The sequence below is a fragment of the Penicillium citrinum genome (genome assembly GCF_028827155.1).
Source record: "Penicillium citrinum strain IBT 23319 chromosome Unknown utg000008l:1.0-2707905.0:1.0-2709502.0, whole genome shotgun sequence".
In the NCBI taxonomy this organism is placed as follows: domain Eukaryota; kingdom Fungi; phylum Ascomycota; class Eurotiomycetes; order Eurotiales; family Aspergillaceae; genus Penicillium; species Penicillium citrinum.
The window spans coordinates 1,582,317-1,607,997 of NW_026622693.1; the positions used below are offsets into that span (position 1 = coordinate 1,582,317).

Sequence of the window (25,681 nt, forward strand, 5' to 3'; positions counted from 1 at the left end):
CTACTCTCAATTCTTGCATTGGTGCTTGGTCAATTTTCGCATTGTGAGTTCTGGCCACTCCGGCTGAACTGTGTGTGGAGATAATATGAACTGACAGATCTATAGTTGAATCAAGCGAAAAATATTCCAAAAAACTTTCTCTGTCAAACTCTTTTAGGCATTTTCAAGGTCTATTCTTGAAGAGTCTTTTTTCTTTCTTCTCTCCTCGGGCGACATTCTCATCCAGTACCCTCGGTTACTTTCATTCGACTTCATTTTCCATAAAACGGGAAAAAAGAACCCCTCTTATCACTATGGCCGACATGACCCAAGCTCCTCTCAACGGTAACTTCCCTGCTCAGCACGCCTACCCTGAGTCCTTCAACCATGCCCATGCCACCATGAACACTGCGGCCAACTTCCAGCCGGCCCAGTCCTCCACCCCTACCACCGCCACCCCGACTACCGAGCAAAAGAGCGACATCCCTAAGGATGAGGTGGGCTGGTTCTTCGTTGAGCAGTACTACACTACCATGAGCCGCAACCCTGACAAGCTGCACCTGTTCTACTCTCGCCGATCCCAGTTGGTCTTTGGCACCGAGGCCGAGTCTGTTCCCGTCGCCATTGGTACCAAGGTGAGCCACTTCGAGCTACTTCCCTCGCGCAGCAATGTCCAGCGCTAATAATGTTATTCACGATAGGCCATCAACGATAAGATCAAGCAGCTCGACTTCCAGGACTGCAAGGTCCGCGTTCTCAACGTTGACTCCCAGGCTTCCTTTGATAATATCCTGGTTACCGTCATCGGTGAGATCTCCAACAAGTCTGAGCCTTCTCGCAAGTTCATCCAGACCTTTGTTCTGGCTCAGCAGCCCAACGGCTACTACGTGCTGAACGACATCTTCCGTTATCTGGTGGAAGAGGAGGATGAGATCATTGAGGAGGCTGAGGCTGCCCCGGCTGTTGAGGCTCCCAAAGTGGCCGAGCCTGCCCCGACCCCCGCCGTCGAGGATGCCCAGGTGAATGACGAGACTGCGGTCAACAAGGTTGACGAGAAGCTTGAGCAGGAGACCAATGGCGAGGCCGAGAAGCCCGCTGAGGCTGCCCCTCAGACCAACGGCACCCTTCCCGAGGAGGATGAGGCTCCCGTTCCTGCTGTTGTCCCCGAGGTTGTGCAGGAGAAGCCTTTGACTCCTGAGCCCTCTCCTGTCGCCGAGAAGCAGGCTCCCGTTGAGAAGGAGCCTGTTGCCGCTGCCCCAGCCGTCCCCAAGTCTTGGGCCTCCATTGCCTCCAAGGTTGGCGCCGCTGCCGCTCCGGCTGCCCCCACTGTCGCCGCCGCCGCCGCTCCGGCTGCTCCTAAAGCTGCTGCCCCTGCTCCTCAGGCCGCTCCCGCAGCTGCTTCCACAGCCCCTGCAGCGGAGGCTCGTTCTCAAGAGTCTGCCCCTGCTGATGGCTGGCAGACCGCCGGTTCCGACCACAAGAAGACCCAGTCCCGTGCCGGCGAGCAACAAACCACTCTGGGCTATATCAAGAACGTCACTGATAAGATTGACGCCAATGCTCTCAAGCAGACTCTGTCTCGTTTCGGCAAGGTCAGCTACCTCGACGTCAGCCGCCAAAAGGTATGCATTTTCATCTCATCCTTCCCTCCTCTCTTTTGGACCCTCATTAACACTGTCTCCTAGAACTGCGCTTTCGTTGAGTTTGCTGAACCCTCAGGCTACTCTGCTGCCGTCAATGCCAACCCCCACCAGGTTAACGGTGAGCAGATCGTCCTTGAGGAGCGTCGTCCTCGTGGCGGTGCCTACGGCAGCAACGGTGGTGCTGGCCGTGGTCCTGCTGGTCGTGGCCGTGGAGACCGTGCTGGTAGCCAGGGCCGTGGAGGTTTCCAGCGTGAGGGTCGTGGAGGCTTTGCTCCCCGTGGCCGTGGTGGTAACGTCGCTGCCAACAAGGGCCGGAGCCAGGCCCAGGCTGCTTAAGCCATGACTTTCCTCTCTTCCCTATCCTCTCCTCCCTCCACCAATTTAACGTTTCCTCCCCTACCTCGCCCCTCGGGATGATTTTCAAGGCTCTGTATTAATCCGACATTTTGTGATCTCTTATCATTCTTCCCATGTTTTTTGCCTCTGGTTTTAATGACTATGTGTTATGTTATGTGACTCGGCTCGTCCTTTTCTTCTGTCACAGTGCATATTAGCGGTTGGGTCCGGGTTGGTTGGAAAAAGTTGTTTTTCTCTTTCCCTTCCCAGTCTGGGCAATTGTGTTTCTATCTCTTTTATCGTGAATCATGTCTTGTGCCATTTTTGTTTCAGATTCTTTTATCTCGCTCTTCCACATCGCTTGTCCTTTGGTCTGACAGTTGGCTGTCCAACCTCATGATCACGACTCTACATTTTCCCTGTCTCCTTTCCCCCTTTTGACACCTTCTCGTTTATTTTTATTTTTTTTGCCATGACCTGTGTGTTCCACCAGGCCTATATCGCATATTATATTTAGCATAGCAAGCTCCAGGGTTTTGAGGTGTCGTGCCATTCGGTCCCGGATCTTTTCATTGTTCTACATCTGTTTATCCTTCTATCTTTCTATGCTTCTCTCTATGGTTGCTTTTTTACTTGCTGTCTTCCCCTGTATTTTGTCATTACAGGGTTGGTCTTCATACAGATGCATGCTAGATAGTAGTGTTAGTAGTTATTCGACTATCCATGCCTTTCATCTAGTACTATGTCGTGCAATATCTCCCCCTGCCTAGCCTTAGCTCTATGTTGTCCTCTGTCCTCTTTGATTGTCTAGACAACCCCCTGCTGTTCAATCCCTGCTGTCTGGCTGTCTGCATCTCCAATCGAACTGTATCTCGAAGATTCTAGATATATATGCCTCAGGCACCCACAAGCTCTCCCCAGTCTCTGCCAAAGAAGACTCAAAGCTTCCCCCAAGAAAATAGTCTAAAATCAAAGAAAATAAAAAGTGGGTAATTCAATAAAGAACCAAGCAGAAATTCCAAAAAAAGCAATTTCTCAGTATGTAAGAACCCTCTAGAAAGTCAACCTTGTTTGGGGGCAAAAAGTTGCCTGAGCAGCGGTGGAAGTTGCTGGATCGCCGTGGAAACCCACCAGAAATTTTTGGAAACACAAAAAGCTTCCCGCTCTTCTTCTTCTTCATCTCCCCACCTCCCCTCCATTCTGCTCTGGTGATATTCTCCAGTCAGTTCTTCTTCCTCTTTTATTTCAATCTCGTTTTCTTTCTTTAGCTTCTTTCTTGTACGTGGAACACTCCCTCATCCATCATTCTTTCGACCATCATCGACTCTCACTGTCACTTTCTTCTTCTCCTCTTCTCCACTTTTTCTAATCCGGTGTCGGAATCGAAGTGAAGTGAGTCGAAGAAGAGTTGAAAAGTGAATGACAGAGAGGCTCGAGGGTCTTGGTTTTGAGATGTATCATCGAATTGATTGAAAACATTATTCTAACCGTATTTTAGAATTCACCGCCATCATGCCCGAGACCTTCGAGTTCCAGGCTGAGATCTCTCAGCTGCTCTCGCTGATCATTAACACTGTCTACTCCAACAAGGAGATCTTCCTGCGTGAGCTGATCTCCAACGCCTCCGATGCTCTGGACAAGATTCGCTATGAGTCCCTGTCCGACCCCTCCAAGCTCGACTCCAACAAGGATCTCCGCATCGACATCATCCCCGATAAGGAGAACAAGACCCTCACCATCCGTGATACCGGTATCGGTATGACCAAGGCTGTAAGTTTTCACAGTCACCATCATTTCTCACGAGGAGCGTTAATGCTAATCAATTGTAGGATCTCATCAACAACCTGGGTACAATTGCCCGCTCCGGTACCAAGCAGTTCATGGAGGCTCTGTCCGCTGGTGCTGATATCTCCATGATCGGTCAGTTCGGTGTTGGTTTCTACTCCGCCTACCTGGTTGCCGACAAGGTTACCTTCGTCTCCAAGCACAACGATGATGAGCAGTACGTTTGGGAGTCCGCCGCTGGTGGTACTTTCACCCTGACTCAGGACACCGAGGGCGAGCAGCTCGGTCGCGGTTCCAAGATCATCCTCCACCTGAAGGATGAGCAGATGGACTACCTCAACGAGGCTCGCATCAAGGAGGTTGTCCGCAAGCACTCCGAGTTCATCTCCTACCCCATCTACCTGCACGTCCTGAAGGAGACCGAGAAGGAGGTCCCCGATGAGGAGGCTGAGGAGTCCAAGGAGGAGGACGAGGAGAAGAAGCCCAAGGTCGAGGAGGTCGATGAGGATGAGGAGAAGAAGGAGAAGAAGACCAAGACCGTCAAGGAGTCCAAGATCGAGGAGGAGGAGCTCAACAAGACCAAGCCCATCTGGACTCGCAACCCCGCTGACATCACCACCGAGGAGTACGCCTCCTTCTACAAGTCCCTCTCCAACGACTGGGAGGACCACCTGGGTGTCAAGCACTTCTCCGTTGAGGGTCAGCTAGAGTTCCGCGCCATCCTGTTCGTTCCCAAGCGTGCTCCCTTCGACCTGTTCGAGACCAAGAAGACCAAGAACAACATCAAGCTGTACGTCCGCCGTGTCTTCATCACTGACGATGCTACCGACCTCATCCCCGAGTGGCTCGGCTTCATCAAGGGTGTTGTCGACTCTGAGGACCTTCCCCTCAACCTGTCCCGTGAGACCCTTCAGCAGAACAAGATCATGAAGGTCATCAAGAAGAACATTGTCAAGAAGACCCTTGAGCTCTTCACTGAGATCGCCGAGGACCGTGAGCAGTTCGACAAGTTCTACTCCGCCTTCAGCAAGAACATCAAGCTTGGTATCCACGAGGACGCCCAGAACCGCCCTACCCTGGCCAAGCTCCTCCGCTACCAGTCCACCAAGTCCGGCGACGAGGCCACCTCCCTCGCCGACTACGTCACCCGCATGCCCGAGCACCAGAAGAACATGTACTACATCACCGGCGAGTCCATCAAGGCCGTCGCTCAGTCTCCCTTCCTGGACACCCTCAAGCAGAAGAACTTTGAGGTCCTGTACCTGGTTGACCCCATTGATGAGTACGCCTTCACTCAGCTGAAGGAGTTCGACGGCAAGAAGCTGGTCGACATCACCAAGGACTTCGAGCTCGAGGAGACCGAGGAGGAGAAGGCCGAGCGCGAGAAGGAGGAGAAGGAGTACGAGGAGCTCGCCAAGGCCCTGAAGAACGTTCTCGGCGACAAGGTCGAGAAGGTCGTCGTCTCCCACAAGCTGATGGGTGCTCCTTGCGCCATCCGTACCGGCCAATTCGGTTGGTCCGCTAACATGGAGCGTATCATGAAGGCCCAGGCCCTCCGTGACACCTCCATGTCCTCCTACATGTCCTCCAAGAAGACCTTCGAGATCTCCCCCAAGTCCCCCATCATCAAGGAGCTCAAGAACAAGGTCGAGGCTGACGGCGAGAACGACCGCACCGTCAAGTCCATCACCCAGCTTCTCTTCGAGACCTCCCTGCTTGTCTCCGGTTTCACCATCGAGGAGCCTGCCTCCTTCGCTGAGCGTATCCACAAGCTCGTCTCTCTGGGTCTGAACATCGATGAGGATGCTGAGACCTCTGAGGAGAAGGCTGCTGAGGAGACTCCTGCTGCTGAGACTACCGCTGAGTCCGCTATGGAGGAGGTTGACTAAATGTAAAGTTGAATTGAAGAAAAGTTCACTTTTACATTTAATGTTGACCATGCCTTGTTTTGCTATTATGGGAAATGGGAAACGGGATCACGACCCTTGATGCTTTTATTCTTGTTTTGAAATTTTCTTTTACAATCAAATGATTTTCTTTTTCTACTTTTCTTCGTTGTAGATTTCAAAAGGTCATTTACTTTGACTGCTTCCATTAAATACTGTAGTATTCATGTTGTATTCCTGCTGAGTAGTTGTTGAGTGGTATGTTTTAAGGAATGGTGAACTTCAGATTCAAGCGCTACAATTAAGGGAGCGGTTTCTGTTCGAAGAAGTTACAGGAACTGGACATGAATCGATCACATTCATTCATATAATGAAGATAGTCTGCTAGATAAAGACGCTGAGTGTTGACTGGGTGTGCTGGGAGTATATATAGAGTCTGACTAGAACATGTGCCCTAGTTGCTCAACATTTTCCCATACTCTGAAGTGTATCAGGATGATTATGACCAAGCCTGGTCTTGCGTGTCTCGAACATATGTCGATGTATTTTCTCGACCTCATCCCACCGTTCCTGGTCTGAATACACTACAGCCAGATTATACATCCAGCCAAGTAGTCGAGGAAGGTCTCCTTTCTTTGTGCTTGTACATTTCCAGTATTTCAATTGGCAGCATCTCAGATTCCTCCATCCGGCCTCGCTTCTGTATATACTTGTCAGATTATTCTTGGTTGACGGTATTTCAGGATCGTCGTTGCTGAGCTTGGTCTCGCCCATCTCCATGGCTTCTTTGCAGAGTTTCTCTGCCTCCAGCAACCGGCCCTGGCCATGAGATCATATCATTCAATACCAGAGAGTCCATACTCCTTAGCAAACGCATGCCGTATTTTGTGTCAATATCGGAGTCCTCATCGCTAGGCTTGCCCTTGTATTTCTCCATCACCTCTATCTGAAGCTTCTCGGCTTTGTCCCACCATTCTTGTTTTCTATACGTCAGAGCTAGTCTGTGAGTGCTCCGAAGGACGTCCTCATCATCCATATCGGATATTACTATTTTGAGATTCCTCGATTTCGAGGCCATTTCTATAGCGTCTGCCAAATAACCAACTGCGATCGCATATCCTGAGCCATTGAATAGCTGTCTAGCCCAATTTTTTCTGAGGATCCTGAGATGTCCGCGGTTGTGATACTGCCAACTTGACATGTGGGTAGAGTTTTCGAGAGATTTCCCAATTACCAACTGGGAATCGATAGCATAGATTGTCGACGGATTTTTCTTTCCATAGTTCCAACCGTCATCCGATCCTCGGATTCAACTTTGTATTCTGGATCATAGTATATATTGTCGCCGATAGTACTTTCAAGAGATCCAGAACAGCAGAAGAAATTCTGGCAGTAAGATCTCCGAAAGAAAGAGAATTGTATGTATTTGAATAAAATGAAGGAAAAAGAGAATTTCCTTTTTTTAGAATAGTAATTCCGGATGGTTCTTTTTCCACAAATGATATTCTTTTCTCTGCAGTATAATTTTACAAATTTGATTCAGCGCGAGTGCTTCAAAGACCAGCTGTATATATATAGAATTTGTGCGAATGTTGTGAATTGTATTGATTATACGTGCTTTCTACTTGAAGTCTACTATCTTTTACTAATGCTATTCAGTCAAGATTTTGGAAGTTATTTATAGCCAGATTTTTGACTATCAGAATTATAATATCTATATCAAATACCAATCTATACTAAAATCATTGTATATTCAGATTCTTATCTATGACTTGGAGCCAGATTATAAATACCGAAATATAGAACAAAATATAACTCACTATGGAGATCCCAATATCTCAATAAAATTGGATGCAGTTTCTATCGATATATTTGAGAATACAGACAAAATCAAAATAATAAACCAGAAAAACTATCTCTTGATATCTCAGATATCGGATCAGCCTCTAATATATTAAACTGCATCTAGGTTGGAAGCTAGATACAATTTTGATTTTCCAAGATTGGAAAAAGAATTTTATATAAGATTGGTGGGATTCTGCCTATAACAACTATATATCTGGAAATAAATTCAACGAGCATAATAAAATATTTCTATTCCAAATATTCAATAAATATTTTTCAGAATACACAAGATTTCGAGAAATATTTTTCAAAGAAGCTATATTGGATAGCGCCATCGGACAACAATATCTGAATAATATAGTCAAATTCTGTATATCCACAGAGCGCATGATATACTATCCAGAACTTTATCCAGTGAAGAATTGCTGTCCATTCTGTTCTATATCTATGCCAGAGTAAATTTTTGCTATCAATTTCTATACTGTTGTATTGATCATTGTGGTATTGCAATGCAAAGAGCAAAGATAAGCGTGATACATTCTACAGTATCAGAAACAATCTTTGAATTAGTTTACAGTATCAACAGTGCTATAACAATGAGAAATGTACACACCGGCGGATAAAGCATAATTTTGTTCAATTCTGCTATCTTTGTGCAAATATCTGCTGCGGTGAAGAAGAATAGAAGAACCATTGCCAAATATATCTGAATGAACTATATCCTCGATATAATAGTTTAACACTCTGTTATACCCTTATTGCACCTGGCTTCTGTCCATTCTGTTTGGACAATGAAGGGAAAGAACCGGATAAGAGATTTCAACAATGGCTGGTCAAGTCAACACTTCTCAATCATATCGACAATCATTTTGACATTTTGAAAGCTTCAACTACATTCATCTGTCCACATCCACATCTGTCCAAATCCATGCTGCCAGAAAAGGGACTATTATGACATCTCGGGACTTCGTCACCATTTCTTCCACGCCCACTCCATTGAAGAGCCTCGTTCCACTTGTATCAAACGAAAAAGAAAGTGACAGGAGGAACCGGAACTCGATCTTGAAATCAAGGTTTCCCAGGCTAGTTACGTTCCTGCAGATAGCCATATATTTTCCACACCAGAGGAGTGTGATGGCCTACAGAGCTTTGAAGGCACAAGCATGTTTGACATGGAAGAACTCATGGAGGAGTTTACGCATTACAATAATTATCAGAGAGAAAGAGCCTGCGCGTGAACAACACGAACTGATTACAGAATCCGTGTCTAAATTGTACGAAGAGCCTTTCCATCTGGAGTTGAGACTAAATAAAATGTCACCCTTTTTGCCTTACCAGTTTACAGCCGCAGTATACGAGCAGACGTAGTGCTATCTCGACGCCGAGAAGTGAACAATTTGCTGGACGGAACTGAGAATGTGAATTCAAGTATCTTGATTTCTCTCATTAATATCATCAGGAGTCGCTCTTCTTTCGGCCAGTCTGCATTCTGAATCTGTGATTTTCTTTTGACTAGAATGATACGGACCCAGGGAGAAATTGCAGTGAGTTGGACTGTACAGAGTACTTGTGAGCGGAACTAGGAGCCCGTCCTATTGCAACGGGATACGGGCATAAGAATTACACATGTTTCGTAAGGGGCTTTTTCAACAACAGACCTGAAAGCCGATCATGTCATGTGCAGGTCTTGGATAGCCAAAGCGAAAATTCTTAGACCTTATTGGCGCGTCCGAGATGGATGCGACCTCCAGGTCCGGTGTGAGCTTAGAGGAATGATACTTAGATTCATCTCATTTCCATAACAGTTTAGGGACTCCTCGATAAATATAGATGGTATGCTAACGAACCAGTCGAGGACTGCGAGATGGAGCCACCGTGGGTCTCTATGGTCATTTCTTTGTTTGCAATGTACAAGGAGGGTACTGTACTTTATCACACAAACAAAGAAAACCTCGAGTATAAGGAGGAAGCTGAAAAAAATCTGCCTCCTTGCTGCTCCTGATTTCTTGATACTCTCGCTGGTCTTTCAAACAGTTTTTCTCAGACCCAGCTTACTCGCAAAAGTCATCTAGCTTTGATTCAAACACGGTGCTCAATAAAAGCCACCTCGAAAACTCGAAGGAATTGGAACAAGCATGAGGACGGTGGCCAATAGCGTAATTTAGTTAATGGCAATGTCATACGCAGGATTAATGAGAGATGCAGGTCTTGGTGACATCACATCATCAATGGATCATTGGGCAATGTAACTCCAACAAATGCTTTGTTGGAAATTTATCCACGGCTCCGCGGATGTAGCAGCCCTCGGAATCTGTCATTGTTTCCTCTTAATCAAAGCTCAGCAGTTCGAACTTGATAGAAGACGGCAAGCCTGTTAACTTATCGAACTGCAAAAAGTATTGATAAAAGGTAATTGTGATCTGTGACCGGGTATATTCATGGATTCCTCTCAATCTGCTTGGCTCTTGACAAAAACGATTATTATCTCAAACAAGTATACTAGTATGTGAATCGGAATGCAGGATGATCATCACCCAGATTTTGTACTTCATCTGGATCGAGCGTCATCCGATGGTCACGCGCTCCTTGATCCCTCCGCTTATTTTCTTGCCACAGAAGCAAAACGAATATGACAGATGCTATCACACACAGCCAAATCAAGCTCAAACTAGTGCCATACCCTGTCTGATAAAACGGTGCCTCAGAGGACAAAAATATGTTGCTCGCAACAAAGCCACCGCAGTTTCCGAAGCCAATTTGGATTGCAGACGCCACAGCCTGCTTATAATGCCCGCTCATGTTATTACTCAACCATCCTATGATAATAGGTTGAGCGATGTAGCCACCACCAGTGATAGCGAAAAGTGCGAAGTACTTCACACCAACGGGAACCGACCGCTGTGCAAGTAAGATGACATAGCCTACCGTAGCGAGACTGCATCCTAACAGGACAAAACTGAAACGGTGCTTCAGTCTATCACTGAGAATGGCTGTGCAAAGCGTCAAAATTGCCGCCACAACATAGATCGGGATACTCATCACTTGCGCCATCAAAGACGTCCATCCCATATCTCGAAGGATAGAAGGTGTGAAAAATGAAGTCGCATATCCCGTATTCAAACTACCCAGATACATGATCGTACTATCAATATGTCAGTAAAAATGCTTTATGTGCTTTTGAGCCACACACCCTAAGTAAATCTTTTTGTCGCTGAGTATTCTGCGTATGGCGGCCTGGTCCAGGCGATCCATGCCGAAAGATTGCTTGTCGGATCTCAGACGTGCAAGAAGAATCGTACGTTCTCGCTCGCTCAAAAACCGAGCTTTTCCAGGCCAATCCACAATCAGCAATTTTGCAACGAGCGCAATGGCTACGGTGGCGATCCCTTCGAGAATAAATATCCACCGCCAGGACGAATACCCACGAACGCCCTGCATATAAGACATTCCATATGCCAGTAGCTGAATCCACGTATGAGAATGAGATTGCTTGAAAATCTTGCAGACGAACAACTTACCCCGCTTACTGCCCCTGATAGAATACTAGCAGTGAAAAAGAGTGTCAGGCGCCTCTGGAGCTCGAAGCGTTTGTAGTACATCGAAATCAGATAAACGCAGCCTGTCATTTTGTGAGTGAGCGCCTCGTCTCGATTGAGAATTACATACCTGGCAGGAATCCGCCCTCAAATAACCCGAGCAAGAAGCGGCAAGCCATTAAGGCAGACCAGCTTTGGACAAAGCCCTGGCCAATGGTTACGCAACCTTTATAGATCAGTATGATTATATGATTAAAATTTTCAAGTTAAAGATAACGAGGAAATAAAACATACCCCAAGCCACCATAATTCCACTAATCCATGTGGATGGAGCTAGCTTCGTCATGATCAGGTTGCACGGAACCTCGCAAAGAATATAAGGTATGAAAAAAATAAAGAGCGCATAGTTATACTGTCCGCCTTTCATCTTCAGATCATGCTCAAGCCCTTGCAAACGTGCATTACCAATGTTAATGCGGTCAAGAAAGGCGAGAAGATAGAGAAGCATCAGAACTGGCACGACGCGCAAGTCGCACTTTCGAACCACCTTCAGCTCTTCGGCAGCGGTGTAAATGACCGAAGAGTCCCCTGCCCCAATATCATCGACATGGATATGTTTCAATTCCAGCTTGTTGCCCAAATCCATCTTTTCTAGGATCCGATATCAAGTAAGCCGTGTATAACCCAAAGGTCACAAAATCAAATAAAGAGGAGCAGCAGCCTTTCTGGATGCCGGTTGATTTCTTCAAATTTGTACAAATGTCTCTCGTATTTATGGACAGCTTCCAAGCTAGCGTCTGGCTAGACAGCAGTCGTGACGATGCGTTTGTCGATTCCCTGTTCCCGACTGTACTTAAAGCCACCTTTTCAGTTGCCGGTGCTCACTGCCGAGTATGAATGAGGTGTACTCAATTGGCTGCTGCCCCGTGTTGATTTACCCCAGAATTGATACCACGATAATAATGCCTACCCCACACTGACCCCGCTCATGTACTCATGTATTATCGTTCAAAATCGCGGGGAGAGCAGATATAGCCCCATTGGCGCTACGGGGAAGGTATTTTCGGGGGGCTCGGGAACAGATGGTTAATAGCTCGGGAAGTACCCGCGACTATAAATGTGGGGGATGGAAGCAAGTTTACCAGGCAGGTTGGAGAGTATCCACCTGCTATAGACAGCACACTATTCTGGTGGATAACCAGGATTAGGCTTCCCGTTATGATGTCGGTATTTTGGTCCCATTTTTGCACTTGCCCGGAATGTGGAGTTGTTCAAGTACTTTTAATCGAAAAGATCAGACTCTCCATTTTGAAAAAATGCCGTGAGTTTTTTTAAGTCTCCAAGTCTCCCGAGTCATCGTCTCTGCTTCTCACGGTCACTACTGTCTACATCCGGCCACAACCCATCATTTACAATTCTCCGGAGGCGAAAATGCAACATTGGAGAAATTCATACCAGTGCTTTCACCATCTGATCATCTTGACGACCCTGAATTGGCCCCTTGCTCTGTTCATGGGGGCATCGGCACTGCTAAAGCTACCCCTATCACAGTATTTCTCTGAGGTTCGGTATTCTGTGGTTTTGTTATTGCCATTGGTGATAGCTATAATATTGTATATAAGGTTGACTCATCTAAGGAGATCGCATGACAATAGATAGTGTTGCTAACGTGGGAAAAAGCCGATGAGTAGGAAGTTTGCATCTCTACCACCATTGAAAGCAGAGAAAATCGTCGGTCAATATAATCTCTAAAAAAGGCTAGGTAATAACAATCCTTCGTCTAGGTCTTGCAGAACCTGAGCAGGAAGCATGATATCGCCGAGGCCCGCGTCCCAATTCCTGAAAAACGGACCCAATGCATTGCATTCCGCATCGTCGGTGTCCCACATGCTGGGGAGAATCTGATTGACTTCATTATTCCCCAGGGTGTCTGGAGGCAATTGGTTTGCCTGATATTGATCAGGCCCTATGCGGATAATCAGAAATCGACCAATTGAGGATATAGATGATATGTGAGAAAAGGGAAATTGGAATATAAATATCTTACGGTGAGCTTGTTGCGTAGTATAGCTTTTTCGGAGATCATATAAAGCAATATAATAATCTCTGCCGGACGGATGCACGTCAACCATGCGGTCCAGTGTCTCGAGGCATTCCTTCCAGGAGTTTTCTTGTTGATCCAAGGTTATATCACTGAAATTTGCACCGCTGGACTCAGCAAGCACAAGCACAATGCCAGCACTTATTAAGTCTAAACGATCCGTTAGCATTCCGCCTTCAGCCATCAGAAAACAAAAGGGCTTGAAAGTACGAACAAAATACTCCGTACCACCAGGCACCTGTTGCATCTTCAATCGTGGCTTTTGACAGTGAATGAATGAGATCACACGCAGCTCTCACGCATCTCACAGCCGCATTCTGTTGATACAAATTTGACCAGGAGTCCGACTGCGGTTGATTTGATTTCGAGATAGCGGCTGAGCAATACGTGCTAAAGGTGGGGCGGTATAGGAGCAATTTCAAATGGAGATATCTAGAGAAAAGGTCAATATTTTGATATGCAGGGTTTGTCGAAAAATTACCTAGCACGGAGCACGTTGGATTGACGACGGAAGGTGCGGTCTGAGTTGGGGGGATTTGGCGATATCCATGCAAAGACAGGGGTAGTGAAGACTCAAAGTCTTCGAGTGATTTGTCTATCGCCATGATGGCCTTGAAGTCGTTTTCAGGTATCGGTGATGATTCCTCTTCTCTTTGACTTTCGTCTTCGCTGTGATAGACTGTCAAGAGAATTCTCCAAAGAATTCCAATGAGTTTCATATTTTCGTGCAAGAACTGATTGGTTGATACGGTTCCCTCAGGTTGCGCAGCTCCTTGTCTGCCAACAGAAAGGTACCTATCATCGACGGGAGAGGGTAATGGGACTCGCGAAAAATTCTGTGTCATGGGTGGGCGTCCCATTGTCATGCTGATGATTCTACAAAAATTAAGTCAATGTCGATGCAGAAAAGGGACTAGGTAGAGCCATACATATCCATTTGCACACAGGCACACCATGCTCGCCAACGCATTTCTTTCTCTAGGGCACTCAGACTGTTGAACTGGCGACGGTTCTGTAATCCAAGGCCCACCGCCATTCGATGTGCCATTCCAATCACATTCCAACACCTTCTGGGGTATGGCGTACATTGTAAATATACCACCAATAGCAGAAGCGCCTGAACATGGGCCAGGCTTCCACTGTCGAGAATATCAATGTTTATCAAACTTTTCATCCGTTCGTAAAACATTAGCGAGGTGTTTCGCTTATCATGGGGTTCCATATTGGAAAATTCACAGGCGATGGCAAATATTGCGTTTAAAGCGCAATGAAATACAGGAGCTGGACAATTACGACCGCCGAGGCCTACGTCGGGCAGAGATCTATATGGATCATTAGCCTGGCTAGCCCACATACTTTCATATGTGGCCATAAAACTCTCCTTGTGTACCCATGGGTAGAAGATGTGGTTATTAGTGAAATAGACCTCTAATAGCCAGTCCGCTTGTTGCCTGGGTGGAAGCGAAAAGTCGTCCGAAAGCATCGTGGCCATCTTTGTGGAAGGTGAACCACTGGTGGAGAACTGATAAGACGAAGAGGTTTGACTGCTCCGTACAGTAGGCTGTTTCTGGGACTGCGTGGACTGGTGTCCGGGTGAATTTTGAGCGCATTGATGAACCAGGGACACGAGAGATGACCGTCCATAGTACTGGTCGTGGCTTGACTCGTCTGGTGTACTTGGTACAGCTGTCCCCATAGCACCAAGAGACATCGGCAGCGTTTTACTCGCAGGATGTACTCCCGATTCCTGACTGAGAGGTGTATCACCTATCTGACAAGGCGAATCGGATTGTTGCTCAGGAGTGCCCCTCAATTCATTGATATGGGCACGTAGTGAATCGATGTATCTGGAATAGCCTAAGAAATTGATTCTGAGTCTGTTAAAAACCTCGAGGGCACTGACGCTCTTTCTGTCTGATATTTGGCCGTGTCCGTAATCACTAGATACTCGCATAGCTGATCTGTAAGACCCCGCTTTTGGCAAGTACCACATATCGGCCTTGCACCATCACATCGTATCTTGCGATCTCGGCAATTCTGACACGCTAGGGCAACGCGCCTTCGCTTTGGAGATGATCCCTGTTTTGCAGAAGGATGAGAATGCGCCTGTATAGTCACAGGAAAGGGAATATGAAGTACGTCGGCTTGAGGAGACCAAGGTAAACCGAGACGGGCTAAGGGGATTCACATACACTGGTGTCTGACGTGCGAATCATGTTCAATTGTCATGAAATGGACGAAATATTGAGCCATGCAGTATATTGCGGGAGCACTTTCGATGCATCTGATCCGCTCGGGAAAGTCCCTTCTCTTGTAAGCGCGGCCACAGGTGGCAACCAGCGACTATCGGGAATTACCCGACGCCAAGCAGATGTCGATTTTTATTGGTCAAGTGTTCATTTGTTCGAAAAGCTAAACTCAACTGCATTATCAAGAAAAGATTAATCTTCCCAATAGGGAATTGCGACGATACACGACTGCTAATCACACGATACCTCCATTTCAGGGTTTAGCGCAGTAACTGTATTACTATCTTCTAATTAGGATGCCCTCTAGAAACTAGAGAAACGGACTACTAAGACATGCTTTAATCACTACTTTTTAAAAGCTCTTTCCAGATGTCTTTCCAGATGTCTTTCTAGATAGCACTAATACAACTAGTGATTACTATGTAAGATAATTTTGAAATTTGTCGGGGTTATAACCTGACCCTACTCTAGAATAGTAATACTATTACTACGCTAAACCGGAATAAGGGGCGTATCGTAGAATTTGCAATCGCGTATCGTCGTTTTAGCAATTCCCTCCTAAATCTATGTACTACTTCAGGCTAGTCATTGCATGGTCAGACTGGTCATTAGCGGGCCTTTATACTCACAGGCGGTAGTGTATTTCAGCGTTAATCTTGATTCTTGTATCTTTAAAATCTAGATGGTTTAGGGTCGTCGCTTAACACTTACGTTAACAAACATTATGAGATATTCATAAGACAAGAATGCCGCATTTGAAAACGATCTTCATTCCTTTTGAAAGTGTCTTGTTATTTCAGCTTCGTGAGAAGTTAACGCACTTTACGCAACATGCGCATCGATCACAGCTGACGTCCCCCCGCGGACCACCTCAATAGCCTCTTTTAGGACTCGTTCTAACTCAGCACTGTCTTTCACCCGGGCTGCATATATATTTCCATCGCTTGCAGCTCTCGCAATGCCAGAATAATCTGGGCTGGGGTCGAATGAAATGTTCAATTCCCTGTTATCAATCTTCGACCCGTGTCCATCTGGATGAACCAGTAGCATGGAGCGTCGAGGCGCATTCCACCCTGCAATAGAACACACATTAGATGGCGCAATCCCGGCGGACGTGAGTATAATTTCGGCTAAGATCTCACCTTGGTTATTGAGTACGATCGTGAGGATCGGGATCTGGTATCGGTTGGAAATCCAATACACGCTTGATGGAACACTGAACATGAATGTCCCATCACCCACAATTTGAACAACCAATGGCTTCTGGTCCGGATTCGCCGTGTCGACAGCCAATTTGATTCCCAAGGCACCACCTCCGCTCCATCCAAGACCGCCTCCTCCACAGTTGATCCACTGGCCTGGAAGAGTGGCACGGAGCTGGTCAGCAATCAGAGTTGTGTTGGTGACCGCTTCAACGGCAAATACGGTATCACTAGGTACAAGCTCCCTCAACTTCTGGCATAAGAATGAGGTATTGAAAGAAGTAGTATCTGGCGGGAGGATGCACTTGTCATCAAGGCTTTTTATGAATCTCTGGTATTTTTCCTGGCGCGAGTGTAGCCGCTCCTGGTGAACTGGCAATTCCAAGGCTTCTTGTAAATCGGCTGAAGAATGAATGAACGAAACAATCTGTGTCAAGGCTGTAGTAGCATCGGCTGTGTATCTGCGGGCGGCGGGCAGATAGAATAACGGCATAATTTTCTTGAGCGGGTCAATATCAATATGGATAACTGTGGCTGTTTCCTGTGGTCGGCACTGAGTAGGAATCCAGGGGACATCACAGTCGACGAGAAGGATTAGATCAGCAGTTTCAATGCTGGGATCTGATCCATATCGCATACTCAGCCAGCTTGGGTGGTCTGCTGGAAAGCACATATCGCAGGCACCAGTATCTAGTACACGGAGACCTGGGACTGTATTTGCGAGGCCGGTCAACACTTCCACAGACTCGTGATTCCGGCCGCTATAACCAGTAATAACAAGCGGCTCCTTGGCTTGGACAAGAGAATCCGCAATGAGTTTCACGTGCAACTCTGGGAGGGCGGCCGGCTCACAGGGCCTCCAATGCTCAGGGTTGATAGCATAAGGCTGAATGTCTTCTTCCATGACCTCGCGGGCTCCCATCAGGTAGACCGGACCTTTTGGATCGCTCGTGGCCATTTGTAGAGCGCGGCCAACCATCTGCTTAATGTTTTTCCCGGTCTTGATCTCCCCAACGTATCGACAGTACTGCGCCACGATTTGCTTCTGGTCCGGAACATCCTGAAGCCAGTGACTAGTGATATCTGATCAATTTCATAACACTCAGCACAAAGATGCCATGGCTACTCACATGAACTCAGTGCGAGATCCTCTAAGCTCCCCCTCCATGGTGAATGGAGATAGTCCCGCAAAGATTAATACAGGCGCCCGTCCGATTGAGGCATTGTGGATTGCAGCGCCAAGCCCGGAAGTGCCAACATCTACATGAATGATGACACACTGAGGCTTGTTTGTGACTCGCGCGTAGCCATCAGCCATTGACAAGGCCACCATTTCATTGGGACAGGTAAAAACCCGAGGAAATGCGTCTGGCTTCTCTCTTAACCCCTTGGCCATTGCTTCCATGATACTGGGGTGATCAGAGCCCAAATTGACAAAGCAATTCCGGACTCCCAACTCCCATAATGCCTCGAAGAAGGCATAAGATGCGGTGTACCTGCAGCATATTTAGTAAAGGAAACCCACTCACACGAAGTCCTAGGCTTACATTTTTGCTATATGTATAGTCACAAAGCGCTTTCCGAGAATTGATCTTTCAACCCTCATATTGTAGAATCCTGTCCCATTATATAGCTTCATTTTCCTTAAAATGAAGGAATTGAGTATTGAACGGGTATTTCCCGAGAATGGCTCCCTTCTCAAATTAATACCAGCAGCTAGGGGAAATGAGTTTTGCCCAAGTCTTCGCGACACAGCACGGCAGATGGTCGGCAACGAGAAGGGAAAACACTTCGGGTAATACCCGATCGCGCAACTGTCTCGGAATTAAGAGGAAGTATTGCCTCTCTGTCCTCAACTTCCACCAAGGAAAATAAATAAGGCCAATATCAGTTTATTTTCAATTTGTATAATCCGAGGCCGGTGCTATCTCAAGTAGAGTTTATCAATATGCTACGATTTTCGCCCATAGCCAAGCCTCAACGGCAATTTCTGGCAGTCGCAAAGAGGCAAAGGCTTCAGCGTTCTTCATCAATTCTAGCTGGTGCTTCAAGTCGTCTGTACTCGCATGGAGCATCGAAACCTCACCCCAAGTCAGCCGGATGGCTAAAATCACTCACAGTCGCTGCATTTGCATCGGCTACCACGGGGTTTTTGATGTATAGCAATGCAAAATCAGGTCCTGAGATAAGCTGCGCCCAACCACAGTATGCTTCACTGGAAGAAATGAAACAGGTACGTCTATCAGCCTAAATCAATGGTTTCAATTATTAACACGTCTATAAACAGGCCATTAAAGAAATTCAGCATGAGCTTGGAGAAGACAGTATTAGCACTGATGACGAAGACTTGAGAATTCACGGCTATTCTGAATGGTCTTCTATTAATATCGAGCGTCTTCCTGTGGCCGTTGTCTTCCCAAAGTCGACAGAACAGGTTGCTACAATCGCGAGAATTTGCCATAGATATCATGTACCTATGAGTGAGTATCAGCATACTACTTTGAATCTTCCGATATGCTGATTATCACGGCTAGTTCCATATTCCGGTGGGTCAAGTGTGGAAGGTAATGTCTCTACGCCATTTGGGGGAATAAGTGTCGATTTCCTCAATATGGGCAACATTGTTGCTTTTCACCCTGAAGAGTTTGTTCAGTTTATCCAATCTTATTGGAAGTCAAACAGAAGTGCTGACCTGTGCAGTATGGACGTCGTTGTACAGCCCTCAGTCTCCTGGATGGAGCTCAATGAGACTATCAAAGACAGTGGATTATTTTTCCCAGTTGATCCTGGCCCTCCGGTAAGATTCTGAGCAGCCCACGGAAATCGGATTCTTCTCTGAATTTGCCAAAAATTTAGGCGAAAATCGGAGGCATGATTGCCACCAATTGCAGGTAAGCCATTCAGCATAAGGCCATCGCCACTCTTGATAGAGAATATCTAGGAACTAATGGTCTTTGAAAATAAGTGGTACAAACGCTGTACGGTATGGAACAATGAAAGACTGGGTCATCAACCTTACGGTCGTTCTCGCGGATGGGAAAATCATCAAAACTCGACAAAGACCGCGGTAAGTTGACTCAGCCCTTTATACGAGATGATCGGCTAACAAAAATTTAGGAAGTCCTCAGCCGGATATAATTTGAATGGCCTTTTCACTGGCTCTGAAGGAACACTTGGATTCGTCACTGAGGCTACTTTGAAACTAGCTCGCTTACCCGAGGAGACTGGAGTAGCTGTCACAACGTTCCCGACAATGCGAGATGCCGCGAATGCAGCTACCCAAGTTATCCGCCAGGGTATACCCGTGGGAGCTGTGGAGATCTTGGACGATGTTCAGATGGATGTCATCAACAAAATGGGGGCCACTGGTAGGGAGTGGAAAAAATTACCCACTCTTTTCTTCAAATTCAGTGGCACAAAAGTAGGAGTCCAAGATAACATTGATGGCGTCCGCGAGATCGTTTCCCAAAATAAGGGAGGTAATTTTGAAGTGGAAAAAGATAAAGTAAAGCAACAAATTCTTTGGGCAGCTCGGAAGGAAGCTCTGTGGAGCATGTTGTGCATGAGAGAATCTGGGCATGAGGTCTGGTCTACCGATGTGGCTGTTCCTATATCTCGACTTCCAGATCTAGTTGGTAAGTCTGTCTCAGGGATGACATCGAATATAATGTATACTTTATTTAACAGGGAGTACAGAGATATCGAAGAAAGACCTTGAGCAACTGGGGTTGTTCGGCAGTATGCTTGGACATGTTGGTGACGGCAATTTTCATGAGACTATCCTGTTTGATGGTGCCAAAGAACGCGATAAGGTGGGAAATTGTGTTCACGAAATGGTTTATCGTGCAATTGAAATGGAGGGCACTTGCACAGTGAGTATTTCACACTTCTAGTCGGCTACTGTGGTTACTGATACGCAATTTCTAGGGCGAGCATGGTATTGGCCTAGGAAAGAAAGATTTTTTGGAGAAAGAGGTGGGCGAGGGGAGCATCTCTGTTATGCGGGCCATCAAATTATCACTAGATCCCCTTTGGTTGATGAATCCAGGGAAAGTGTTTGATTTCTGATCGCTCATTTACATTGATAATTTCAGTTTTCGCAACCTTGACTTGCTATGCATCACCTGGGCTGGAATCAGAGCAGGCTCATACATACCGGCCATGCTAGCGCTGAACTTGGCCCTGGCTATCAGTTGAAGACTCGTATTTCCCTAAACAGCCACCTAGTGAAACGGGATAGGATGCTCGAGGCAGCACGGTCGGTACGTGCAGGTCGAATGAGGCAGAAGGATGAGGGTAAACAACACCCCAACTAGGGCTAACTGCTGGCACTCTCTCGAATAGGCTGGAACTCTTGTAATTGACTCTGGGTGATGCTAAAGATGCTATCTAAATAATTGTATATAAGGCTCCCTTCCAAATTAGGCCAACTTCCTTACATAATCCCTATACTGGTGGGCAGGCCGATACTCCCCACTACACTAGTAAGCCTTGATGCATGAGTTTACTCGCGCAGCACCTCAACATAGCAACACCCACCGCTTTAACCTCGACCAACTCATCACTTAACTTATGGTGATCCAAACAAAAGTCTTACTGAGAGTCTCATTCAGGTCAATCAAGTTCCATACGGTACCGTAGTCTACTCTTGCGTCGGGCAGCTTCTGAACCTTCTTCGGACTCAACTTTTTCTGTTTCTTATCTCTCTCAATCGTCTCGATAGTCGTACCCTGCTTCCTTCTCACAAAAGGTTCCTCTCTAACGCTTTCAGACACAACAAAATGCATAGCGCCCAAAGTTCCTCTTTCTGGGTCCCTGAAGGCACTGAGATCACTACTGAGGCTAAGCCTGACCATCATTTGCCATCTCGGACATGGATTATCACCAAAAGCTCGAAGAGCTGTCCTTTTTCATGACACAGCAGGATATCAACGATGGCCATAAGCCAGGATTCGCCGCCGCAAAGTTTCTCTGCCTCCCAAAGGACGACCCGAACAAGCTTGCATTTATGCGAATTTATTGTCAAATCCTTGTCTGTGGCTTCTAATCTGCCCCCTCTAGTATTCGAGCTAGCCGGGCAATCCGCAAAAGCCGAATAGGGAGCTGGCGGCATTCAAGATACTGAAGCACCTGGCATGTCCTGTCGTTCCCCAACTCCTAGGTTATCGAGGAGGAACGCAGGGAGATAACGAAATCGTCCCCGGTGGATATGAAATCTCGATTGTCTGGGAGAAAGTTCCGGGAGAGCCTCCGTCTCAGGACTACTTTTGGGGTCTCGATGAACAGCAGTGCTGTAGTATCCGCGAAGAATTGCGCCAGGACTACTTGTAAGTTCATATCCTAAACCTCTATCTACAGGTATCTTGTTGAGAAGCTAACTATCTCTCAGCGTGCTCGACAGCAGAGATCAAGATATCTGACCTGGCCGACGAGTCGCTGCACCTGGCGAGCAGCTTCCAGGTTGCTGGGTTTCGCCATACGGTGGCTTCGATGTGGCCATCTAGCGACGCCATCAGCGCTCAGGTTGCAAAGCTGTTCTACCAAGACCTTCTGACGAACGGTAGTATCAAGGCTGGAGACAGAGCTAGCTGTCCCTGCAGCGCTACATGCTGCAGTGTCGCAAGTACGGTACCAGAATCTGGAGCGACCTCACTTATGGGCACAGTATATCCACGCAGGTGCCTAAGTAATGAGACGAATGGCATTTGGTTTCGAATCATGTCACCAGCGGCTAGAACGAAATTGATGGTGAAGATGGCAGATGTGAGGATTTCTTAACAAAGAGACGAAACCCATGAGGAACTGTGACCAAATTCTTCTCGTTTCGGAGCGTTGTGGACACCATAAACAATGAGCTGACGGATCTCATCCAACAAGACAAATACATTGTTGGTCGCTTATGGTGAGAGATGGCAACTTTGATGAACCCGGGGATGGCACCTCACTTACAACAGTCCCAACTACAAGATATGGAGAGCCAATATGTGGCTACAGGCAATGCAAAAACGGCCATACACGTGACGGAAGAGAGCGCTGGGCATATCTCTTTGCCGTTTTGCCAAATCCAGATGTTCCCATCGGCGAGTTGATGGCTGGCTCACTTATTGGTACAGATTCCGAACAGAAGTACTTAAAAAACTCTGCAAGGAGATCAGAAAAATGTTGAATCAAGACGCCATGTCGCATTCCGTGAAATGGTTTCGGAGGTGTATTCGTCGGATGCAGCATGCCACAAATTCTGTGTGATTTCCTCCTTCCAAGCTTCTAGATATCTGAATTTTTCTGCTGCGTAATTTCCGCCCTCCGGAAACCGCCAGGTATGGTACAGCTCATGTGAGGCGGGCCTATGGGAATTGGACAGGCCCCAATTTGAAGGGCTGGAAGGAAAAGCTCATTATGGGCAACTTGCGTATACCCACAGCAAAACGCTACCGACTCAGCAACGATATTGAGAAAAGTGAACGATAATATATGATCGTGAATTCACGTTAAACGTGCACAAATAGCTGGGCGGACAAAGAGAACATTAGAAAGCTGACTTGATATTGAGATCCCCAGCTTCTCCCATCCGCTATGGTGCTTTCCTTCCAGCGTCATGGACTAGAACCCAGGCCAATCAGAGATTATCAAATTGCCTTGCAATTGCCTCAAGGCTTGGGCCTTTAGTCTCGACGAAAAAGAAGAAAACTGACGAAACCTCAACCACCAACCAGGCCACATACACAAAATAGAACTTCCATCCAATAGCCGCAAGTCCGATAGGGTTTACCATCGCATTTACGAAATTGGAAGCTTTCCCAACGAACATCAACACGGAGAACCCCTTCGCGCGAATCGGGTATGGTAAAAATTCGACGGGATATGAGTATAGCAGCGCATTGAAGCCAAGGTTGTAGAAAATGTAGAAGAGGAAAAGCATTGCGATAACTGCCAGTCCTGCTGCCTTGTTGTTCTGAGTATTAAAGAGGCCGGCACAGAGAGTCTGGGCTGCGAAGACCGCTAGCATGCCGCTGGTGGAGATCAAGAATTGTGTACGCCGACGGATGCGTGCAGCCAAAAACGCGGATGTCACGGAGGTGATCCAGCTCCAGATCATAAGGCAGCCGTTAAGAGTATTCTCAGTCTTGTAATCGGCAATACCGACTGTTTTGAGGACTCGGACAAGGTAGTATCTGGTCAATAGAGATGCAACTTGTAAGTTTCGTGGTGGGACATTGCAGGGGTAAAAAAAGACAGAAGGAGAATACGAACGACACAAGCCCATTCCCTGACCACTGAGAGAATACCCCAAGCATGACGACTAACAGCAAGCGCCGACGATGTCCGGGAGACGACACCAAGGCGCGCCATGTCATTTTATTGGCCGCTAGATCTGCCTCAATCACGCGTTTCATCTCAAAGTACTCGAGTTCGACTAACTCGTCGTTTTCCTCACCCTCAGCGTGATATTTTGTGAGGATTGCCTTGGCCTCTTCGCCTCGGCCCACAGCGACGAGCCAACGCGGCGACTCGGGAACGAACCAGACGCCAACTATCTGAACTAGGGCCGGTGCCGCCTGAAGGAGAGATGGAATACGCCATGCCCACTGAGTAGGGATTTGGAATGTTCCGAAGGTTGTCCAAGCGGCAAGCGTGGCTCCGGCGTACCAACTTGTTTGATACAACGAGGTGGTCACCTGGCGATCCTTAGGATGGGATAGTTCACCGATGAGAATCGGGGCACATGCGTTAGCGAAGACGAGTCCGAACCCTATCAAAAATCGAGAGACAAGAAACATAGCAACTATCCGGATGGAACGGTCAATACAAGCCGAAGTATGGACGGAAATCATTTATATATGACCCACTGTGCACAGAAGACCCCTGGATGATCCCACCGATGGCCATAATGGTTGAGCCAAATATAATGCCCATGCGGCGACCCCAGCGGTCACCGACCATGCTGATGAATGGGGTGCCACAGATGGCACCCAGAGAGAGGATGGCAGTCAGTACACCTAGAAGTGCACCAGACGGATGTTGAAAATCTGGAGTGGCAGAAAGTCAATATCTGCAGCAATAATCCTCTTCGACGGAAGAGGGGAAAATGGAATCCGATCGAAGGTTGGCAGTTAGCCTCATACATGTATTCCAAGTTGATATAGCCTGTAGACCGTTCATCATGGCACCATCGAAGCCGAGTGTGACGGCCGGAACCAAGCACCCAGGAACCATCAACAGGTACATGGTAGTGAGATTCCTTTTGCGATAAAACGGCGGAGACTTTCTTGCGAGATCTTGCAGCCGGGCATCAACGTCAAGGACATCTCGGGCCTCCTTGACGTCTTCGACCAGACATGCTTCAGTTTGCTTTGGCTCAATGTGAGCCATAATGAAGATCAATGCCGCGAGAGATTCCGCAAGAGGTCTGATTGCTCGGAATGGTCAAGGTGGAAAGGCACAAGAGTTGAGTAGAGATCTGATGAATCACTCAAGAGGAGCGAGTGGTAGGAGAGAGAGGAGGAGAGGACCCGCGAGCATATTTATAGTGATGGAAGGCCAGCACCGTAGTGGCGAGGTTGTGTACAGGCAGTGTACGTGACCATGAGGAATTCAAAATCTGAGTATCAGAGAAGGAGGACTACATGGAGGGATATTCGGTGGTTCCCCACAAAACCTAAATTGCGAGAGTGTGTGGAGTGTGGGGAGTGGACAACTACTTCGCGGATCTGGCCCATTGTATCCATCTTGACACGACGAAACCCAGCCGTCTAGTTTCCATCTCATTGAACCGGATAATTCCCGCGCCCCATCTTAAGGGTTTCCATTTCCAAGCAGTTCTTCCTGGGATGCCGAGCCTGCGAGGATCTGTTGAACGAGAGGCGGGTTTCGGGTGGGCTCCCAATCAGAACAAATGCCGCCCGGATGCTTCGGAGCTCCACCCTCTTTGTTCCAATCAGCGTACAGATACTCCGAGAAGAGAACTACAATATTCTCGACGAAAGTTCCTTAGGAAGGCCAAGCGTGCAAAAGTTCCCACTAGCCCGCGACTTGGGACGCGGAAAGGGTCGCCGAGACCACTCAACTATCATAGCCGTCCGGGTTCCGGTTCGGTACTCACTCTCTCAAGAAGCCATGCA

At 47.2% G+C, this 25,681-nt stretch overlaps 12 protein-coding genes across 12 annotated transcripts; 5 read left to right on the forward strand and 7 right to left on the reverse strand.

Annotated features, from left to right (window-relative positions):
* Window positions 1-293: 293 nt before the first annotated feature.
* On the forward strand, window positions 294-1,958 carry N7469_009027 (NTF2 and RRM domain protein; the record flags this gene model as incomplete). Its single annotated transcript, XM_056647945.1, has 3 exons — window positions 294-614; window positions 681-1,601; window positions 1,665-1,958. 3 exons carry the CDS (start codon window positions 294-296, stop codon window positions 1,956-1,958), a joined length of 1,536 nt encoding a protein of 511 aa, XP_056497710.1.
* A 1,490-nt stretch (window positions 1,959-3,448) lies between these two features.
* hsp90 (chaperone Hsp90) lies at window positions 3,449-5,632 on the forward strand (the record flags this gene model as incomplete). The annotated part of the gene is made up of 2 exons (XM_056647946.1): window positions 3,449-3,728; window positions 3,788-5,632. Exons 1-2 carry the CDS (start codon window positions 3,471-3,473, stop codon window positions 5,630-5,632), a joined length of 2,103 nt encoding a protein of 700 aa, XP_056497711.1. The 5' UTR covers window positions 3,449-3,470.
* Window positions 5,633-6,091: 459 nt separating this feature from the next.
* Window positions 6,092-6,665, reverse strand: N7469_009029 (tetratricopeptide repeat protein; the record flags this gene model as incomplete). Its single annotated transcript, XM_056647947.1, has 2 exons — window positions 6,092-6,448; window positions 6,477-6,665. The coding sequence occupies 2 exons, from the start codon at window positions 6,663-6,665 to the stop codon at window positions 6,092-6,094; spliced, it is 546 nt and encodes a 181-aa protein (XP_056497712.1).
* Window positions 6,666-6,913: 248 nt separating this feature from the next.
* N7469_009030 (uncharacterized protein) lies at window positions 6,914-7,587 on the forward strand (the record flags this gene model as incomplete). Its single annotated transcript, XM_056647948.1, has 3 exons — window positions 6,914-7,021; window positions 7,149-7,223; window positions 7,294-7,587. Coding segments are annotated over 3 exons (477 nt in total), but the record flags the coding sequence as incomplete, so codon positions are not given.
* Window positions 7,588-9,973: 2,386 nt separating this feature from the next.
* N7469_009031 (uncharacterized protein) lies at window positions 9,974-11,656 on the reverse strand (the record flags this gene model as incomplete). The annotated part of the gene is made up of 5 exons (XM_056647949.1): window positions 9,974-10,616; window positions 10,665-10,936; window positions 10,993-11,093; window positions 11,141-11,236; window positions 11,305-11,656. 5 exons carry the CDS (start codon window positions 11,654-11,656, stop codon window positions 9,974-9,976), a joined length of 1,464 nt encoding a protein of 487 aa, XP_056497714.1.
* Window positions 11,657-12,758: 1,102 nt separating this feature from the next.
* N7469_009032 (uncharacterized protein) lies at window positions 12,759-13,358 on the reverse strand (the record flags this gene model as incomplete). Its single annotated transcript, XM_056647950.1, has 2 exons — window positions 12,759-12,976; window positions 13,058-13,358. 2 exons carry the CDS (start codon window positions 13,356-13,358, stop codon window positions 12,759-12,761), a joined length of 519 nt encoding a protein of 172 aa, XP_056497715.1.
* A 171-nt stretch (window positions 13,359-13,529) lies between these two features.
* Window positions 13,530-13,977, reverse strand: N7469_009033 (fungal specific transcription factor domain-containing protein; the record flags this gene model as incomplete). The annotated part of the gene is made up of 2 exons (XM_056647951.1): window positions 13,530-13,543; window positions 13,593-13,977. 2 exons carry the CDS (start codon window positions 13,975-13,977, stop codon window positions 13,530-13,532), a joined length of 399 nt encoding a protein of 132 aa, XP_056497716.1.
* Window positions 13,978-14,024: 47 nt separating this feature from the next.
* Window positions 14,025-14,822, reverse strand: N7469_009034 (fungal specific transcription factor domain-containing protein; the record flags this gene model as incomplete). The annotated part of the gene is made up of 1 exon (XM_056647952.1): window positions 14,025-14,822. The coding sequence occupies one exon, from the start codon at window positions 14,820-14,822 to the stop codon at window positions 14,025-14,027; it is 798 nt and encodes a 265-aa protein (XP_056497717.1).
* Window positions 14,823-16,182: 1,360 nt separating this feature from the next.
* Window positions 16,183-18,201, reverse strand: N7469_009035 (uncharacterized protein; the record flags this gene model as incomplete). The annotated part of the gene is made up of 3 exons (XM_056647953.1): window positions 16,183-17,635; window positions 17,693-18,058; window positions 18,110-18,201. The coding sequence occupies 3 exons, from the start codon at window positions 18,199-18,201 to the stop codon at window positions 16,183-16,185; spliced, it is 1,911 nt and encodes a 636-aa protein (XP_056497718.1).
* Window positions 18,202-18,786: 585 nt separating this feature from the next.
* On the forward strand, window positions 18,787-20,630 carry N7469_009036 (uncharacterized protein; the record flags this gene model as incomplete). Its single annotated transcript, XM_056647954.1, has 9 exons — window positions 18,787-18,795; window positions 18,850-19,042; window positions 19,097-19,205; window positions 19,263-19,359; window positions 19,419-19,453; window positions 19,528-19,629; window positions 19,680-20,197; window positions 20,250-20,434; window positions 20,490-20,630. The coding sequence occupies 9 exons, from the start codon at window positions 18,787-18,789 to the stop codon at window positions 20,628-20,630; spliced, it is 1,389 nt and encodes a 462-aa protein (XP_056497719.1).
* An 805-nt stretch (window positions 20,631-21,435) lies between these two features.
* Window positions 21,436-21,982, forward strand: N7469_009037 (uncharacterized protein; the record flags this gene model as incomplete). The annotated part of the gene is made up of 3 exons (XM_056647955.1): window positions 21,436-21,594; window positions 21,636-21,889; window positions 21,952-21,982. The coding sequence occupies 3 exons, from the start codon at window positions 21,436-21,438 to the stop codon at window positions 21,980-21,982; spliced, it is 444 nt and encodes a 147-aa protein (XP_056497720.1).
* Window positions 21,983-23,178: 1,196 nt separating this feature from the next.
* Window positions 23,179-24,932, reverse strand: N7469_009038 (sugar porter family MFS transporter; the record flags this gene model as incomplete). The annotated part of the gene is made up of 4 exons (XM_056647956.1): window positions 23,179-23,734; window positions 23,814-24,345; window positions 24,410-24,589; window positions 24,686-24,932. 4 exons carry the CDS (start codon window positions 24,930-24,932, stop codon window positions 23,179-23,181), a joined length of 1,515 nt encoding a protein of 504 aa, XP_056497721.1.
* Between the last annotated feature and the right edge of the window lie 749 nt (window positions 24,933-25,681).